The following is a 19,114-nucleotide window of genomic DNA, read 5'->3' on the forward strand; positions in this document are numbered from 1 at the left end:
GCAAAGCCACAGGGGTGGAGCTGCTCAAGACCATGGGAACCCAGCTTTTGCATCAGCATGACCTGGATGTGAGTCCTGGAGTCAAAGGAGGCCATTTTGAAACTTTAAAGTTTGACTGCCTTGCTGGATTTTGGACTTGTGTAAGGCCCCGTAACCCCTTTGTTTTGGCCAACTTCTCCCATTGGAACGGCTGTATTTACGCAATGCCTATACCAGCATTGTATCTAGGAAGTAATGCGTTTGCTTTTGATTTTACAGGCTCATAGGTGGAAGGGATTTGCCTTGTCTCAGATGATACTTTGGACGGTAAACTTTTGAGTTTACGCAGAAATGAGTTAAGACTTTGGGGGACTCTTGAGAAGGCATGACCAGCTTTCAAATGTGTGGACATGAGATTTGGAGGGGCCAGGGGCGGAATGATATGATTTGGCTGTGTCTCCACCCAAATCTCAACTTGAATTTTATCTCCCAGAATACCTACATGTTCATGGGGGGACCCATGGAGAGGTCATCGAATCATGGGGGCCAGTCTTTCCTGTGCTATTCTTGCGATAGTATGCAAGTCTCATGAGATCTGATGGGTTTATCAGGGGAGTCTGCTTTCGCTTCTTCCTCATTTGCTTCTTACTGACGCTATGTAAGAGGTGCCTTTCACCTTCTGCCATGATTCTGAGGCTTCCCCAGGCATGTGAAACTGTTAAGTCCAATTAAACCTCTTTTTGTTCCAGTTTTGGGTATGTCTCTATCAGCAGTGTGGAAATGAACTTGTACAGCGCCTATACAGTGTCAGCAGGGTAATTATATGTTTTACAGACAACAGTGACATAGGACCAAGGCATGGCCTTCCCATGTTATGGCTACATGGCTGTGATAACAAGCAGAGTTATATGCCTGTGCTCCAAACTCACTGAGTCACCCTGGATGTTTACCTGGGCCTATCCTTGACCAAAGCACAGCCATGGTCCTTACAGGAATGCAAAATCTTATTCCTGTAGTTTGGAGACTAAAGGAAAAGAATCATCAGCAAAGTCTACTGAAGAATATGCCTGCAGTAAGGGTTTCTTTTTTTTTTTTTTCAAACTCTGAATAATTAAAACTAAACATACTAACAAGATAATTTGAAGTCTTGAGGACCTTAAAATTATAAGCATCCTTAGGTAAGTAAAAAATCTGAAATATATGACTTGCTCTGTTCAGATAAAGTAATATCCTTACATGGTTATAGAAAATATAGTACACTCAATATGGTGAGGTAAGAAACTCAATTTGTCTTGGGAGAAAATGTTAAGATACCGAATATTTTACCATGTTAAGCTACTTTTTTGTTTGTTTGGGGTTTTTTAAAATAATATATTTGGAGTGGTCGTTTGGAAATCTGTGCAGACTTGCTAAAGTATAGAAAACCACTTTGCATATAAAGAATAGCAGAAAAAACTCTAAATGTTACCATATAAAATTTTAACTGTGATTTATATTTTATGTAAAGTCATAAATTGGGATAGAATAAGAACTATGCTAGTATTGCAACACAGAATGCTATTTTGTAAAAGGAACAGGGAAAATCTTTCCTTTGTCTGGCCTGAGTTTAATGACTTGTTACCGAGAGGTATATGGGAAATCTTGGACAATGGACATATGTTTGTGCCATATCCTAAATGAAATGATGTGAGCCATGCCTGATAAATTTTATGGAGCTCATTAGGGAATGTGGGAGCAATGGTAACAATTCATGTGACTGATTTCTGAAGAGTGCAAGCAAATCTATCTTTGTGTTGAAGCTGAGATGGACCAGGGGTGAAACAGGAATGCTCAGAGGTGCTATGCTGATGAAGGGCCCTTGGAAGCGAAAATGTGGAATAGCCATATTTAATGCAGTCAACCTACTGAGGTTTGTAGATCATGCATTTTGTTAGAAAACAGTTTCTGGAAAGAGAAAAATCCACCTGTAGTCATTAGCTCAGGCCTTGATTAAAACATCGTAGTGTGAGATCTCCCACATGAGTTTCTGTAGAGAACAAGGAGGTTAAAGATGGTATGGAATACATTGTTCAAAGTTCAGCTTATTTCCTGAAGACTTATTTTAGAATCTTTGAAGGCATCAAACACTTCTATTGGATTAGAAACAAGACCGAATATAGGGCAGCCAGTGCAGAGGCGAGGCATGGGTTTTCAGCCACTGACTAGATATTGTGGGTTTAGCAAAGGGGTGGGGAGAGGTAGCTGGGGCCAAGGTTTTGCAAGGGTCAGCGGAAGGTTTTCAGAACATTCATCTCCACAAATCATTTAATATATTTGTCTTAAAAAATAATTTGAGCTTTCTACCTTATTCTTCAGGGTGCTGTCTACCGTAAACTATTTCTGCATCTGTTTCCCAACTAAGATTGAAGTGAAACTCCTAATCTGCTTTTAATTTGAACAGTATATATGATGTTATATTTTTTTTCTTTTTGTTAGGCTGGAGCCAATGTCCTTCTCCAGGACGTGAATGGAAATATCCCATTAGATTATGCTGTAGAAGGGACAGAATCCAGCTCTATTCTGCTGACCTATCTGGATGAAAACGGTAGGCAGAACTTTATAAAACCACAGAAAGAAATAGATTGGGAGAATTGTAAGTGTGTATTCATTTTCACAGGTCTGCTTACATGATTTCCGACGGACGTAGCTTCCCCACGTGGTATAGGAGATGGTATTTCTTCCCTTCGGCTCTCTATTGCTTTCACTGCACTGCATTGTGGTTTAGTCAACACTGGATTTTTTTTGCAAGCCAGCAGAAATCTAGAGGCCAACAATGAAGGGAGATTTTAACAGGCATCTAAAGTCCATAATTAGTGGGACTGGGTTTGTAATTATAATCCATTCTCCCCTGGGAGGGGAAGGGGAGTCAACCAACACAACTGAATTTTGAGCTAATGAGAGCAAGGTCATCTGAAGTGGATTCTCTTAGAAGCAGGTGGTCCTAGCCAGAATTATAGGCAAGGAAGTGAGGGCTTAAGTCAAGGGCAATGTGTATATCATCCCCAGATCCACTCTTTGTGACGCTTAGAACACAAAGGGCATCAGAAGAAAGCCCTGTGGTCATGATGTGCGACTGAGAAGGTGAGACTGAGCCCCTAAATGCATTCACTGAAAAAGGATTTTTAATTATGCAAGCCCAGCATATAATTCCATCAGTAAGTGCAGCCTTGGGAAAGTGGGAGATATGAGAATCCCTGAGCCCAATATAGTATTAAACTAAAGAATTATGCCCCTCCCTTTTCCCCCTGCTGTTTAGATGTAAATAACAATAAAGAAATTCCAATCCCTTCAATAATGACCCTTGGCCAGAGAAACGTTTACAGTTTGTAAGAGCCATGCAGAGCTTATGCAGACACTCTTTTTGCTTCTAAGGAAACCTCACATCTGCCTCTTGTTCCCTTGTGCTCTCTGCCTCCTCCAGATTGCTTTCATGAGAAAGGTTCATTCTGAGGATGGCTTTGAATAATAATCGTTAGTACTTAGCAGCAGTGAGTTCTCAAATAAAATAGTCTCATTCCTTGTGAAAGCCAGGTAGGTGTGGTTAGCATGACGGGATGATGTGAGCGTGGCGGAGCTGCTGAAGGTCACCAAGCGGGGATTTCAGGCAGAAGCAGGCTGGGTCAGGCAGGCAGTGCATGCGGTTGACCATTCTCCAGCTCAGTCGAGCCTGGGCACTGTCACCTGTGGGAATACTCGTTTACTTTCTCCAAGCCTTGTTAGCTGTACCTTGATGGAGGCAGATTCCATTACTTCTAAAGAGAATGAAGCTTGACGTTATGCAGACTTCGCTGTTGGGAAGTTAATTATCTGGATCTTTGCCAGATTTCACATGTAGCACGCAATTCTGAATTTAGGTGAAAAACTTGGCACAATGGTGCCTATAGTTAAGAATACTGTACTGCATACTTTGAAATTTGCCGAGATTATAGTTCTTAATTTAAGTGTTCTCTTCACCAAATAATAGTAAAAATAACAGTAAAGAGTGTGGGAGGAAATTTGGAGGTGATGGATGTATTTATGGCATATAATATGGCGATGGTTTCAGGGATGTATACTTATCTACAAACATCAAGTTGTATACAATAAATATGTACAGTTTTTGTATGTTGGTCATACTGTAGTAAAATGGTTTTAAAAAAATAAAAGTGGGGATGCCAAAGTTTAAAAGATTACTTGACCATGTTTTTTTTAGTTCTGCCAGTTCCATATTATTTCCTGTATTTTCTACGGTAATAAATGTTTCTTTTAGAAAATAAAATTATATTTATTTGCAAATGCATGCACATTGCTTATAAACCTCTCCAACTCATTACAGCATTTTAATAGGAAATTTTAGTATTGCAAGATCAGTATTTTATATCCTGTGTAAAGAATAAAATAAATGTATTCCTTTGAGAAGTTGATTTAAAAAATGAATAAGCAAAACCAAACCAAACTAAATCAAAACAAACGAGAAGGTACTAACTCTTAAATGGCTAGAGAAAATCTGTCACTACTATGCCTGTCACAGTCAGCTGGTAAAATACATGTTTGCTGGAACAAACTCAATTTAATATCTCTTAAATTTTTAATTCTGTTTGCCATTTGTCACTGCAGTCGCTTTGGCCCCTGCCTTCACATCCATCTGCCCTTCCCTCAGTTCATTCACAGTCTGGTTCTGCTTATGTGGGTCTTCTTCCACTATCTCCATCATCTGCCATAGTTCCCAGTAAATACTGTCTAATTTGATTTATTCTCTGGCCCTCTGCTTGGTACACGTTTATAGTTATCTACTGTGACAGCGTGGGCTGATGTCTTTAGAAATTCCTAATATTTCAAGATGAGATTTTTGTTATTGCTTGGCTCTGAGTATTTCAGCATCGCCTTTGTATAAGAGGTGGTTGCAATCCTGGAGTTTTCATTTTGCATTGAGCGGTTTCATGTCCAAGTACTTATCATCCGTCACATCAGGATGCATGTGGCAGAGGAGGCCGGCAACGTCATGAAGAAGTTGATTACATGGAAAATCGCTGGTCACAAGTCCTCATTGTGCTGTCACCACCGACTTACACTGTAAACTCGGGGACAGCAATTAACCTCGGCTCACCGCCTGAGCCTGGCAGGCTGGAAAATGAGACAACCACGGAGAGCTGATTGAGCATTTGATGAATATTAGATCTCCAGTGCAAGGAGAACCACCTGGCATGCAAGGGAGGCAATCGATTATAAAGTGAACCAGCATGGAAAGAAAGCAGTGATGGAGAGCCCGAGGAGAGAGGGCCAGGACAAAAGATCAGCATAATACATACATTAGACACACATATATGGAAATACCCGTGTTCCTGAAAGACACCAGAAGCTTTAAGAGGCTCTGCGTGCATCACTATCCATGGTCTTTTCTTCCTCCTTTCAAACCCATTCTTCTGTCAATGATAGCTCATGTTTATTTTCCCGAGTTCCTAGTATCCTGTGATTCAGCCCACCACAGTTCAGCTTCTAAACCTACAAACCCACTGGAAAGGCCCTGGCAACAATTGCACTTACCTTCCGTAGTTTTCTATCCAGGGATTGCTTTTCTTTCCTTTTTTATTGTCTCTCTTGGACATTCGGTGACCTTGGTGACACTGTCTTAGGAACATTCTCTCTCCTGCCATCTTCCCACAGTTTTCCTCCATCTCTTTGAGCTTCTACTTAGGTTTCCTTCAGATGCTTCACCTGTCTGTCCAGATGGCTAAAATTTGATCCCCCCTGAGGCTTTGTCTTTGAGAATCTTCCATCTCTCCTCATGCTGTTCCTGGGTTGTCCCACCCTTTTGCTTCTGTTGTTACCACCTGCGGGGTCTCAATAATATCCCTGTAGCTTAATTATCTTTCAAGACCTTCACTCCTGTATATGCAGTTTTATTAAGTATCTCGACTTGAGTGTCAGATAGTTTGAAGTAACGTGTCTTGATGGGATGTATTATTGTCCTTTCACCTTTCACTTTCTATATTTCATATTTTACCATGATCACTGGGAACATCACTTTTCTTCTCCCACATCTTCGTGTCTGATTCTCACCAATTCTTACAGATTCTTCTTATTTGATATCTTTCTAATATGTCCACCCAGACCTCAAATCATACTGTTACTGCCTTAAATAACATGCTGGTGTTTCTACTTTGGATTACTGCAGTAGCCTATAAAACCGGACTTCTTGCCCCCAGTCTTAACCCTTCCCCTTCATTGTTCAGAGGATTCCCAGATGAATAAGTATATGAATGTCATGTGACTTTCTTTGGCTTAAGGCAGTTTATTTGAAATGTTGTCCCTGCACCAGCCTGTCCAAAATCATGCATAGTCAGGGTTCCGGTCTGCATGGCTGGGTGAGATGGCCGCAAGTCATGCCTGCTCTTAGGGTTGGGAGAAGGGGATAGGTGGAGGGTAGCAACACGCTTCCCATTTATTTCTCTTTGTTGGAACTACTTTATCTGACTGCTCAACTCTTTTACTTCCTTGCATCTCTTAGAATGCTTACAATAGAAGATAAAAATTTGGGTTAGCAGAAGTTCTATGAGCTTAGAGGATCCCATGCTAAAATCATGGGATAGGTCATATTATGGTGAATTGCAAATGCCTGTTTAGCTTTGTTTCCTTTTTGAGGGCAAAAATGATGTTTAATGCATGACCAAATGATGATACAATGGCATATGATAATGAATAAAAATAAGCCATATGCAGATCTTGTAAAATCACCAAGGAGGAAGGATATGATTTTCCTTACAAGTGCTACAGGAGGCATCACAGAAGTGACATTTACACTAGGCTGAACGTGAGGGGCTGGGTTACCCTAGAGAAACCAGGCAGGGTGGTCTGACCCAGGCAGAGGGAGTAGCATAAGCAAAGACAAGAAGGTTGGAAAAGCCAGAGAAGAGAGGCAACACAGATCCTCCCACAACTCGAGAGAACGCACAGCTGTGAGTTCAGTGTAGTCATAAAACAGTCATAATAACAGCAAAGAGAAGCCCTAATGTAAACAGAGAAAATGAAAAGTTGAACTCTTACAAAAACAATACTACCATAAGAGGGACGGTTAAGGAAAGGTAAACTAGGCTTTGGATTGACTTGTAGCGTTGATGTAATTTCAGTTTTGCACGAGTATCCATTGATATTATCAAATTAAACCAGGCGGGAATAACATCACAAGTAATAACTTGTGGATTTCAGGTAAATTCTTTTGTTTTTTAATTATTACATTAAAATAAATTACTAAATTTATTTCAAAATAATAGATTTAAACAGACCTTCCATTAATTTGTTTTCAGAAAACAATATGAAAATCTACATTTTGCACAGAAAATGAGAATGGACCCATTATCCATTACAAAATAGACTTATGAGCTACAACCATCTTGGTTGGTTTTATTCAGGAGCATTAAAGAAATATTTTTGACAATGAAGAGAGGGAGTTTCTGTTGTGTTATATTAAACAAAAGTGATTTGGGCTACTTTCCTGAACATATATTAAAAAAACTAAAATTCACATTTCAATTGGCATCATATCTGTTTCAAAATTAAGTTTTAAAATATTAGAATGCAATGTAGTAAGATTCCCCTGTGATATCTTCTTCACAGGGACCAGAAACAGATTTTTTTTCCCTTAATATAATGAGTCTGCATTGAATGATATCTTATCTCTCTTTTAATTTGTGTCTTGTCTTTAATCTTGTTTTTTTATCACTCCATTTTAAATACATCAATAATAATCTAAGAGATTCACATATAACTTTAGTAGACATTGTAACATCCTAAAAGTTAACAAAGTAACTTTACAGTGACTATCATATTCTTCAGCTGCTTCATGCAAAATTGAAGGCTGACATCTGAGAAATATTTGCCAAAATAAAATCACACATGAAATTTCATAATCCTAAAAGTCAGAATACGTGACAGTTTTAGCTGATTTACAGACCTCAAATGACTCTATAAGGGAAATGTTAGTTCTAAAATGACATGTCCATAATTCAGAAGGTGAGGAATGGTCACAGTGTTTCTATTTCATTTTTCTACTAAAATGTGTTAGCTTCTAACAGAATATTTGGAACAAGATACATTATTCAAATACTGCATGTGGCTTTATTTCGTTTGGTTACCCTATGCCTCCTAAATTATCAAATGATAATATATGACACACCTAAATGAGAGGCATGGAAAACACATGTCAGAAGGCTGACTAGTAATCACAGATCACTTTTATTTAGTGCTTACTGCAAGCTAAATACGTTTTATATGTTTTACGTGTTTTCACTCATTCTCATAGCAACTGACGAATCAAATGCTATCAACACCATTTTGCAGTTGAAGAGGCAGAGATGAGTTACTTGCCCACGTTGGCACAAGTAGTCATTGTTACACACAGCACTAACACCAGCACTAACAGTAAGGAGCTGTGGTGTGAGGCAGAGTTGAAGTGCCCCAAGGGGGAGAAAAATACCAGATATGCAACATGTTTGATGTGATTTCTGCTATAGAGATACACCTTAAAAGTATGAACTATTAACTGAGTGACCAAGCACATTGAAGCTCACACAGGTTAAATAACCTTCGCAGAGTCAACATTAGGAAGGAAACCATAAACAGGCATGTTCAGGAACATCAAGCCAGTGTTTATTCTTGGGTCCACTGTGCTGGGTATTCTCTCAGTGTTTGCTGCAAGGATGAACTCAGTTAGGAGACAGTGCTCAGAAGAGTGGCTGGTTCATAGCAAACACTTGCTGTGAGGGCGGTATCACCATCATTATCATTTTTTGCTTAAAAGAAGATGAATTAGTTCTCCTTAGTAAATACCTATTTTATCCAGGAACCAATGCTAGGAACAGGGGACACATCAATGAAAAGACACAAGCTACCAGAGAGATGATACATCATGAAATTTCAGCTTAAAATATACACTGAATAGAGGTATAGACAGGAATTAAGTAGACCCAAGCCTTCTGCGTGTGCATCACTGATCCACCTGGGTAAGGCTGGACTGGATTCTGCACTCAATGCGAGTTATCTTTGTTAACATTAATAGTCATGAAATGTTCAATTGATGCATCATTTTTAAAAACTGATTTTAAGATCATTTTAGATTACAAGAAAGTTTAAAGACAGCACAGAGTTCCCAAATGCCCGTCACAGAGCTTCCCCTTATGTTAACACTTGCACAGCCATGGTACACTTATCAAAAATAAAAAGTTAACATTGGTACACAATATTCACTATACTAAACTGCAGACTTTATTCATAGTTTTCCAGGTTTTGTACTAAAGTCTTTTTTCTCTTTTTGAGATGGAGCTTTGTCCTTGTTGCCCAAACTGGAGTGCAGTGGTGCAATCTCAGCTTGCTGCAACCTCCGCCTCCCAGGTTCAAACGATTCTCCTGCCTCAGTCTCTCGAGTAGCTGGGATTACAGGCACCCACCACCACACCTAGCTAATTTTTGTATTTTTAGTAGAGATGGGGTTTCGCCATGTTGCCCAGGCTGGTCTTGAACTCCTGACCTAATGTGACCTGTCTGTCTTTGCTTCCCAAAGTGCTGGGATCATAGGTGTAAGCCATCGAGCCCAGCCTGAAGCATTTTTTTTCTATTCCAGGATACTAGATTGCTTTTAGGAGCAACTATTTGGGCCAGAAGAATTATAGCGTTCAAAAACCGTATCTTTGTTGTTTCCATTTAAGTACTTTAAAATTCTTTGGCTAATGTGTGTTGATGATTTATACTAAAACTGATATTAATTGAAAACCTGCCATTATAAGGCATCATCTATTTTATAACAAGAGACAATTTATATTCTTTAAAGGCTATAGTTGGATATAAAATATGTGCAAAGATAAACAATCAATTCTTTGAATGAATGTTCAAAGTGGAAGAGGAGCTTAAAAGAAAAACACATTGAAAGAATAGATGATGAAGCTAGGTTTTGACCCCCAGGAACTGAGAAGTATCTCTCCATTCTGGTTGAAAGGCTCTTTCTCCCCATAGGAGTGGATTTGACTTCACTGCGCCAGATGAAGCTTCAGAGACCAATGAGTATGTTAACAGATGTCAAACACTTCTTATCATCTGGAGGCAATGTCAATGAGAAAAATGATGAAGGAGTAACACTGGTAAGTTAACATATTTGACTCAGAAACTGTTTAAATAGATAATTTAAGTTGATTTCTAAAACATAGAATTCATTACAATCAACCTTTAAATAATTGTTATGATAATAAAAGTAATACATGCCAATTGTAGAAATTTTGGAAAACACCTAAGTAGGCAAAGAAGAAAATTGCAGACCCAGAAATCCTATTATTGGGTATCTACTCAAGGAATATATATCATTCTACCATAGACATGTGCATGCGTATGTTCATGGCAGCACTGTTAATAAAGCGAAGACATGGGATCAACCTAGATGTCCATCAAGGTGGACTGGATAAAGAAAATATCATGCATGTACGCCATGGAATATTGTACAGCCGTAAAAAGAACAAAACCACATGGATGCAGCTAAAGGCCATTATCCTAAGAGAATTAACACAAGACGATCAACACAAAATCTAAAATGATTTTGAAATCATTTTAGATTGCAGGAAATTCTGAAGACAGTGCAGAGTTCCCAAATGCCCTTCACAGAGCTTCCCCTAATGTCAACACTTGCACAGCCATGGTACATTTATCAAAACTAAAAAGTTAACATTGGTACAATGTTAACTTTACTAAACTACAGACTTTATTCATAGTTTTCCAGATTTTATGCTAAAGTTTTTTTTTTTCTCATATGTGGGAAAATTTTCTCATATGTGGGATCCAAAAGCTGAATACACATGGACACAAAGAAGGAAAGAAGAGACACGGGAGCCTGGTGGCGGGTGCGAGGAGGGTGAAGACGGACTAACCACTTGCTGGGTACGGTGCTCATTAGCTGTGTAATGAAAGAGTCTGCACATTGAGCCCCTACAACTCGCAATCTACCCATGTCACAAAACTGCACATGTACCCTCCTGAGCCTAAAATAAAAGTTGGAAGGGAAAAATGCAAAATACTATGCCACTACCCAGGGAAAACCAATCTCTCTATGTTGATATATTTTCTTCAGGCCTTCCTCCTGTGTTTGTTTTCTGTATAAATTTAAGATAATTTTTATACATTATTTAGTCCATGTCATTTTTGAAATGTAACATATAAGAGCATGCTTTCATTTTAATGTTCAGTGAAACAAACTCTGGATGACTTTGGTGAGTGAGTTTCTAAATTCAAGCAAACTCCTGCCATTACTTTTTATTGCTATCAAGCACTGTTGCAATGAATTATTAAAAGATCAACTAAATTCGGATTAATTTTTATATATTTAATATCTAATCACCAAAATAAGAAAATTTTGCTCCACTGACCCATAAAACTTACCTGGATATGTGTGGGTTAAAATTAATGATGAGATAAAGAAATGTAAGACCCTGGAAAAAAAATTGAGAGAAAGTAAACTAGACTAGGAGAAGAAAGTCTGAAGTTCTGAAGGGTGAATTGCATAGAAATGCTTCAAATCAGTGATTCATTTCTCCCATGGAAAATATATGGTGTGAGATTGAAGACAATTGATGAGGAAAGTGTTTTAACTAAATAGGTAAAAGTTTTGTTGTCTGAAACATTTCCTTGAGATCTAATACATTTTTATATTTATTAAATGCAGAGTAAGTGCCTGTGACCTCTGGATGGTCACACTCTAAAAATTTGTTGTTCTTTTCTTATGACTTAGAGTTACATTGTTATAAAAAAGTTTATAAATTTATAAATATTCTGGAAGATAAAATTTAGAAAACTATAAATTTAAAATTTTATAATTGCATAGGCTTCTAAAATTTTTACATTATACTTTCCTAAATTTTATTTTCTAAAATCAATATTTATAAATTTGTAAACTTTAAAAAACATCTTAAACTGTCATAAGAAAATAAAGCAAAGCATATTTAGAGTGTTTTGAAAAATAAGACATTCAAATGGCAAAGTATTCTAAATTGGTGAAGAAATATCATTGGCCACATGCTATGAACAAAATAATAGTGACCAAAATCCTTTTGTCATGGATTCACATTTCAGTTGGGCAAGTGGATAATATGCACTATAAATGAGCTAAATATATAGTATGCTTGTAATAAGTGCAAGAGAAAGAACAAGACAGGGACAGGATGGTCATATTGTTGTCATTTTGGATAGATAGATAGGAAACCGCCAACCAACAAGGATGCTTTGACTAATGACTTGAAAGAAGAGGGAGCGTGGTGTGTGGCTGTGAGGGGGTAGCATTCCAGCTGAGGGTGAGAAGTGCAAACAACAAACTCCTGCTGTGTCAGGGGCCAGCGCAGTGTGCTTGAGAAACGGCAGGGTGCTCCTATGGCTGAAGCAACCTTAGCGAGGAGGGAGAGACAGCTGGTACCAGTTCACACAAGCTTTTATGCAGTGATATAAGGACCATGGCTATGACTCTGCAAGGGATGGGAAGACAATGGAAACTTCAGAAGAGAGGAGGGACATGAGTCTGCTTCTTTTTCAAAAGGATCACCTCCTCTGGATGTTGTGTTAAGAACCGACTGTAAAAGGGCAGGGGTGACGCTGAGAGTTTGTTTAGGAGGCTTTTCCAGTAATCTCAGCCATCAGTGATGTGGCTCAGACATCAGGCGTAGCATTGTAGTGCAACTGGACTTCCTGATAAATGTGTTGTGTGAGATAAAGCGAAGGCTTTGGAATGACTCTTAAGTATTTAGCTTAAACTACCAGGGTGATGGAGTTGGCATCAAATGAGATGAGGCTGAAGAAGACACAAACCTAGAGCAGGAAAGATCACATCAATTTTGGAGAGATTAAGTTTGAAAGGCCTGTTAGCCATCTTAATGGAGCTGTTGGATTTGCGGTTGGACATTGGAGTCTGGAATTCAGATCTCTAGATGAAAGAAAGAATTTAGGGAACATTAGTGTGTATGTGATATTGAAAGCTTTGATACTAGGCGAAGTCACTACTTATATGCAGAGGGAAAGAAATCTGGGACCAAGCCATGGAGATGAAGAAGAGGAGGCTCCAGAAAGGAGATGAGACGGGACAAGCACTAAAGTAGGAGGAAAACCGAGAGGATGAAATGTCCTGGGAGCCAAGTGAAAAGCGTGAGGAGGAAGGAGGAATGATACACGACCACATACAGCTGAGTGCTCAGTGTAATGGGAGTTGTGAATTGGTTGTTGGACTTAGTGACTTGGAGGGCATTGACTTTCTCTGGGAGGACAGTTTCACTGGACTGGTAGGGTCAAAAGTCTGATTGGAGTGAGTTATTTCACTAATAACTCATGTATTACATGTAATGAATTAATGCCTGACATATTATGGTAGAATATATTACAACTTCATATTAAAAAAAAAAACGCTGCTAAATAAAAACAAAATGCATACTTCAACCACTGCTAAATAAAAGACCATACACACTTCAGTAGAGAAGCTATTGAAACAATCAATACAGAGCAATAAATTGCTATCATTTTCAATTCTGATTTTCCTTATGACCTTTTTTATCGAACAGAGAGCATAAATGTTGCAAATAATTGTTCTAAAATAACCAAATCTTGTGGTCATCATCTTTGAGCTTTTAACAATGAAGTAACGATGAAGAAAAGGCCAGGATGCTGTCCCTTGAAGATTACAGCATTTAACAGCATGTGGCTTGGTTTGATTCACATGTCTGAATTGGTTAGTCTGTTTATGTTAATGACTGTCGTTTCCTTGTGTTTCCTTTTCTGTAAGATCTGTAGTGTATTTATCTATTGTGGAGATGAGGCTGACAAGACACTTTTGTTCATAGATTGATTTCCATACCTGAATTGGAATGTCAGTTGTGGTTGACAATTAGACATGATTTTTCACACTGTTAAATTGTTATGTGCAAAAGAGATCAAACTAACAACAAAATGCTCAATGGGAATAAACTTCTAATAAGAGGGGTTTGGGGTTATCTTTACCTCCTTTATTGGAAAATGTAACAAAATAACCAAAACTAACATATCTCTTTTTAAAAGGGACCTCTTAGTTTACATTAGCTTCCTGTTAAGTAAATAGAAGCCTCAAAAAATGATAAAATTTTAATAAACACCATGTTATAGAGTATATGAAAATGAATTCATGAGTTTGAGAATATAGTCTTTGAAATTATTAATGTGATAAGTAGCATATATATTATGAAGACATTGTCATTTTATTATTTACTGTGTTAGCACATAATTTGATATGTCACACCTGGCCCTAAGGCTTATTTATTTGGTTTCTTAGGAAAGAAATATTCAAGAGATGCAAGTATCAAGCGATTTTATTTTTGTCACCTTTCTTTATTTTGGTAATGCGGGTTCATCTTTTACTTATGGATGGAGACAGCCTTTGATTTTATGGTTATTTTTAAAGAATACATCTGACCACTTTATGTCATAAACCAACCTCAAATTAAACCGTCAGATCCCATATTGCAATTAAAACTGCCAACTTAAGTCAGGAGTTACTGAATTTTTGTGTGATACTTCCCAGTGACCCTTTGGTGTAACCCATGGATCACCTTTCAAAATAATGTTTAAACTGTGATAAAAAATGCTACATAGAAAACAAATTATGTTGAAATAGAGTAATCATGAAAGTAAATGTGTGATACATAACTCATGTGTTTCTGTGTGATTTCACTGAGAAACAAATCTAGTAATTACCATGATTTTAAGGTGGCATTGACCGTGAATACGATTTTGAGCTATTTGCTGCAACAAAAGAGCGATATGAAAATGTCAGGACTTTTATTGATGATGTCATTTATGGGTTTGCTTTTTCTGCTCATTGTTGAATAATCTACTAAATTTCAATTAGGGAGTCGAAGAAAATAAAGTGATTTCTCACCCAAGTTTGCAACCTCCCTGAATTCCACCTACAAATCCGGGAGGGACGAATGGGCTCCAGTGTTACAGTCTGTGAGTTTACTTAAATATTGAATTTGTTCCCAACTTAGTGCTGTACCAGGTTGGGAAGTCTGTAGAAGAAAGGGTGGACATGGGTTACTATTTTTCCTCTTGCCACTTTTCTCTATCCCTCCCTCCCTTGTTAAGCTCCACTGAAATTAAGAAGAGGAAGAAGGGAGGAAGGAAAAGTTGGGGAAGAGGAGAGGCAACAAGAGCAAGGTTTTTAATTGACTTTTTTAAAGATGATATCTAGCTCTCTGACCAAGAAGTTGAGTCTTCTTTTGTGAGAATTTGGGGATTTTTTGAATCCCACCCACACACCATCATCATGGGGAAGCCCTAGCCTGCACCAGATCTGGGTGATGCATTCTTCCAAATGGTCCCTTATGCTCACTCAGCTTTCAGGAATTTGAGGGCACTCCAGATTTTCTCTCCTAAGCTGTGCTTACTCCATGAGGCATCCCCTAAAATAGAACTAGAAATGACCACAGCTTCATGGGTACACCAGCCCATCTCTTAACTTTTTCACCATGCAAGAATCAAAACCAGTTTTTTCTGTGTCCACCAAACTGCTCAAGATATGTAGCTTCTCAGGTTGGTCTCTACAGCCTCTCTCTGACATAAAATTGAGAGGAACACACATCCACCCTGATACCACCACCTACATACAGTGGGAAGGGAAAGTGGACTCCTAACCCATTAACAGTGCTCTTTAAAAACTGTCCAACATTATTTTCTCATTTTGTCTTTAATTTCTGACCTAGTGTGCCCTCAGTCTCAAGGTAGAGTTCAAAAGTCATCTGAGCAGTTTTAGTACAACTATTTTCCAAGTTATATATATGGTCTCACTTTGGGATATGATTTATACTATCTTCATACTTCAGTCAAAACTGAGATAATAAAAATCTCGTGTTAGTGTTAGGATGCAATAGATGAATAAGACCTAAAATTATTGTTCAACAATCCTGACTGCACCTAGGAGGTATTTGAATGGCTCTCAAGATTAGTTTTCATTTCTTCCTAACATAGATTTTATTAAAATATAGATAGCATGAGCCTCAGAATGATCTTCTAGCTTTAAAGTAGCAGGAGTCACAGAGCTTCAATAAGACCAGATTCACTGGAAATCTATAATAATATTTTACATACAGGTTAGTAAAAAATCAGATGCACAAATACAGGGGTGAGATAATTAAAAACAATGACCTGATATTTTCCAAGTTATACATGTGGAAAAGACTTAAGCCTGTGGCAAAAACCCTTGCGATGTAAAAATATGAGGGAAAAAACACAAAAACTTTGATTATGTCAGAAATTATAATTAACATTTTATATTGGACAGTGAGCAAAATTAAGAGGCAACAGGTAATTTGCTGAGAGTAATATTTGTAATAGGTTTCACTAAATTTTAATATATTCAAAATATGCAGAGTTCATAGAAATTAATAAAAAAAGATGACCACCTCTTACTAGAAAATAATGAGTCAATTCACAAAAGAAAAATGTAACCTATGTATATGAAAAGAGGACCACTGTTGGGAATTAAGTAAACTCAAATTATTTGAAATCATTTTAGAAATAAGTAATAGTAAAGACCAGAAAAGCTAAGGGTCTGTGCAAATGGATTCTTTCATACACTGCTGGATTGTGGGTAAATTGGTACATTCTAGAACTCAGCATGGCAACTTGCCACAGGAACTTGAAAAAGTGCTTATTATTTTAGAATCAGGATTTATCAGAAAGAAATCACTAAGGACATATATAATAATCACCAACAAACTAGTTTTTAAAAACAGTATAAAAAATGGTAACTACATAAATACCCAACAATTAGGAATCAGCCCATCAATGATAATGTATCCGCAGAATTGTATACTATGCTTTCCTTAAAATCTAGGGTTTAGAAGCTCAACAGCACCATGATGAAGGGGCCAGATAGACCTACCTGGGTGCTCAGCCTGGAAGTCTCCATCACTTTCAAGCTGTGACTTGTGCTGGTTTCTTAAACTCTGAGTTATAATATTCTCACTTTTTAAACTGGAATAATAAGAGTGCTGTGAGACACTGTCGGATAACCAGGTCCAAGGAGACCATGTATATTAATCACTCAGCTTATTGTCTCTTTTATACACAGTGAGCTCTCAATCAAAGCTAGTCTTCCAGTGATCAAATCATTCAACAACATGGAAAATATTAACCATATTTGAATGAAATAAATTGCTAAATACACAGCGATTCTCATTTTATGTAATATTATTTTAAATTGATAATACTTATATGCATTTATGGGGTACAATGTGATGTTTTGGTGTATGTATACAGTGTGAAATAATTAAATCATGCTAACTTAACCTATCTGCCACTTTTCTTACCACTTTTGTGTTGAGATATTTGAAATGTATTCTTAGTTATTTTAAAATATATAATATATGTTTTATTGACAATAGTCATCCTGCTATACAATGGATCTCAAAACATATTTCTCCGGTCTAGCTGAAACTTTGAACCTTTTGACCAACAACTCACTCTTCATTTTTTCTCTTCCCCTCCCCCAGTCCCTGGCCGCCATCATTCCTCTCTCTACTTTTATGAGCTTGACTTGTTTAGATTTCACATAGAAGCAAGATCATGCAGTATTTGTCTTTCTGTGCCTGGCTTATTTCACTTAACATAATGTCCTGCACTTTCATCCACATTGTTGCAAATGACAGGGCTTCTTTCTTAAGGTTGAATAGTATTCCATTATTTATCTGTACTACATTTTCTTTATGTTTTTACCTGTTGGGGGACACTGAACTTGGCTATCATGGTTAGTGCTGCAGGGAGCATGGGAGTACAAATATCCCTATGACATAGTGACTTCCGTTCCTTTGCACATACACCAGAGTGGTGTTTCTGGATCATAAGCTAGCTGCATTTTTAGTTTTTTGAGAAAGATGTATACCATTTTCCATAATGGCTGTACTAGCTTACATTTCTACCGGTAACCTAGAGATATTCCCCTTTCTCTGAGTCCTTGCCCACACTTATTTGCCATTTTTTGAACAACCATACTAACAGGTATGTGGTGATATTTCACTGTGGTTTTAATTTGTGCTCACTAATGATTAGTAATGCTGAGAATTTTTTTCATGAGCCAATTAGCCAATTGTATATTTTCTTTTGACTTGGTGATGGTTTAAGCACACCAAGAGGCAACATGCCACATTTACCAAAAAGACTGTGCCTGCGCTGATGGAGAGCCATGGGAAAGCTGAAATAATCACGTAGATATTGTGTATTATCCAGAGACTAAAATGTTAATATAAAATCAGTATGTTGGAGAGTCAGGGACTTAGAAGTGGTTGACAGAAGAAAATAATTATACTGACGTACAAAAATGATGTTTTGAATGCAAGATATATTAGGAGTTTCAGTATGGTAGTGTTATCCTTATGACTTGGCCTCATTATGTGTCCACTCTTCTGTGCCATTTAAAATCTGAAGGCTGGTGGATGGAGAACATGGCCTCTGATCTCAGGGAACATACTTCTTCCTGAGACCAATCACCTAAACTCTAAACCACTGCTTCTCCCTCTGCAAAATAAAGGCAACTATCAGATCACAGATTGTAAAGATTGGAAGAAATAACTTATGAGTTTTATACCTAATAGTTTAGCAGCCGCCCCAACCACTTGTCCTGCTTTGTAGCTAGATGGGTGATTTCCAAATTGTGATTGTTGATGGGAACTGTGTTTGCAAATACGCTGCTGCTAGTTCATGGCAGAAATGATACCCACCTCTGTGTTTCTCACAAGACCTCTTGAAGTAGCAGGGTGGAATGTTCTGAGACACTGTAGTGATCAACACCTGATGCCCTCCAGCCACAGTCAGGACAAGTACTAGGAGCGTAAATTCCATTTCATAAATAGACATTTTTGTTGTTTTTTTAAAAAAATCTTTTAACTCTAGGCCTCACACGTTCCTAGTGATGAGAAACTATACCCCATAGAGGCTAGCAGTTTGCTTATGGATTCAGAAGTTGATTGCAAGTAAACTCGAGACAATGCTATTAACTCCTGCTATTTTATTATAATTAAAAAGTTGGTTATCTCATGTGATTAAGTCAAAGTATTCAATTACGCTTTTCATTTGT

The 19,114-nt window shown here is 37.7% G+C and overlaps 1 protein-coding gene across 2 annotated transcripts in view; it reads left to right on the plus strand.

Moving 5' to 3' along the window:
* The window catches only part of MYO16 (myosin XVI), a 603,751-nt gene that overhangs the window by 191,253 nt on the left and 393,384 nt on the right, over positions 1–19,114 (plus strand). For both annotated transcript variants that reach the window (XM_037729044.1, XM_017501745.2), the window contains exons 5-6: positions 2,455–2,563; positions 10,003–10,127. In XM_037729044.1, the coding sequence (XP_037584972.1) occupies positions 2,455–2,563; positions 10,003–10,127 (234 nt within the window). The remainder of the gene's footprint in view (positions 1–2,454; positions 2,564–10,002; positions 10,128–19,114) is intronic.

The sequence above is a fragment of the Cebus imitator genome, unplaced genomic scaffold (genome assembly GCF_001604975.1).
Source record: "Cebus imitator isolate Cc_AM_T3 unplaced genomic scaffold, Cebus_imitator-1.0 Scaffold14, whole genome shotgun sequence".
Taxonomy (NCBI): Eukaryota; Metazoa; Chordata; class Mammalia; order Primates; family Cebidae; genus Cebus; species Cebus imitator.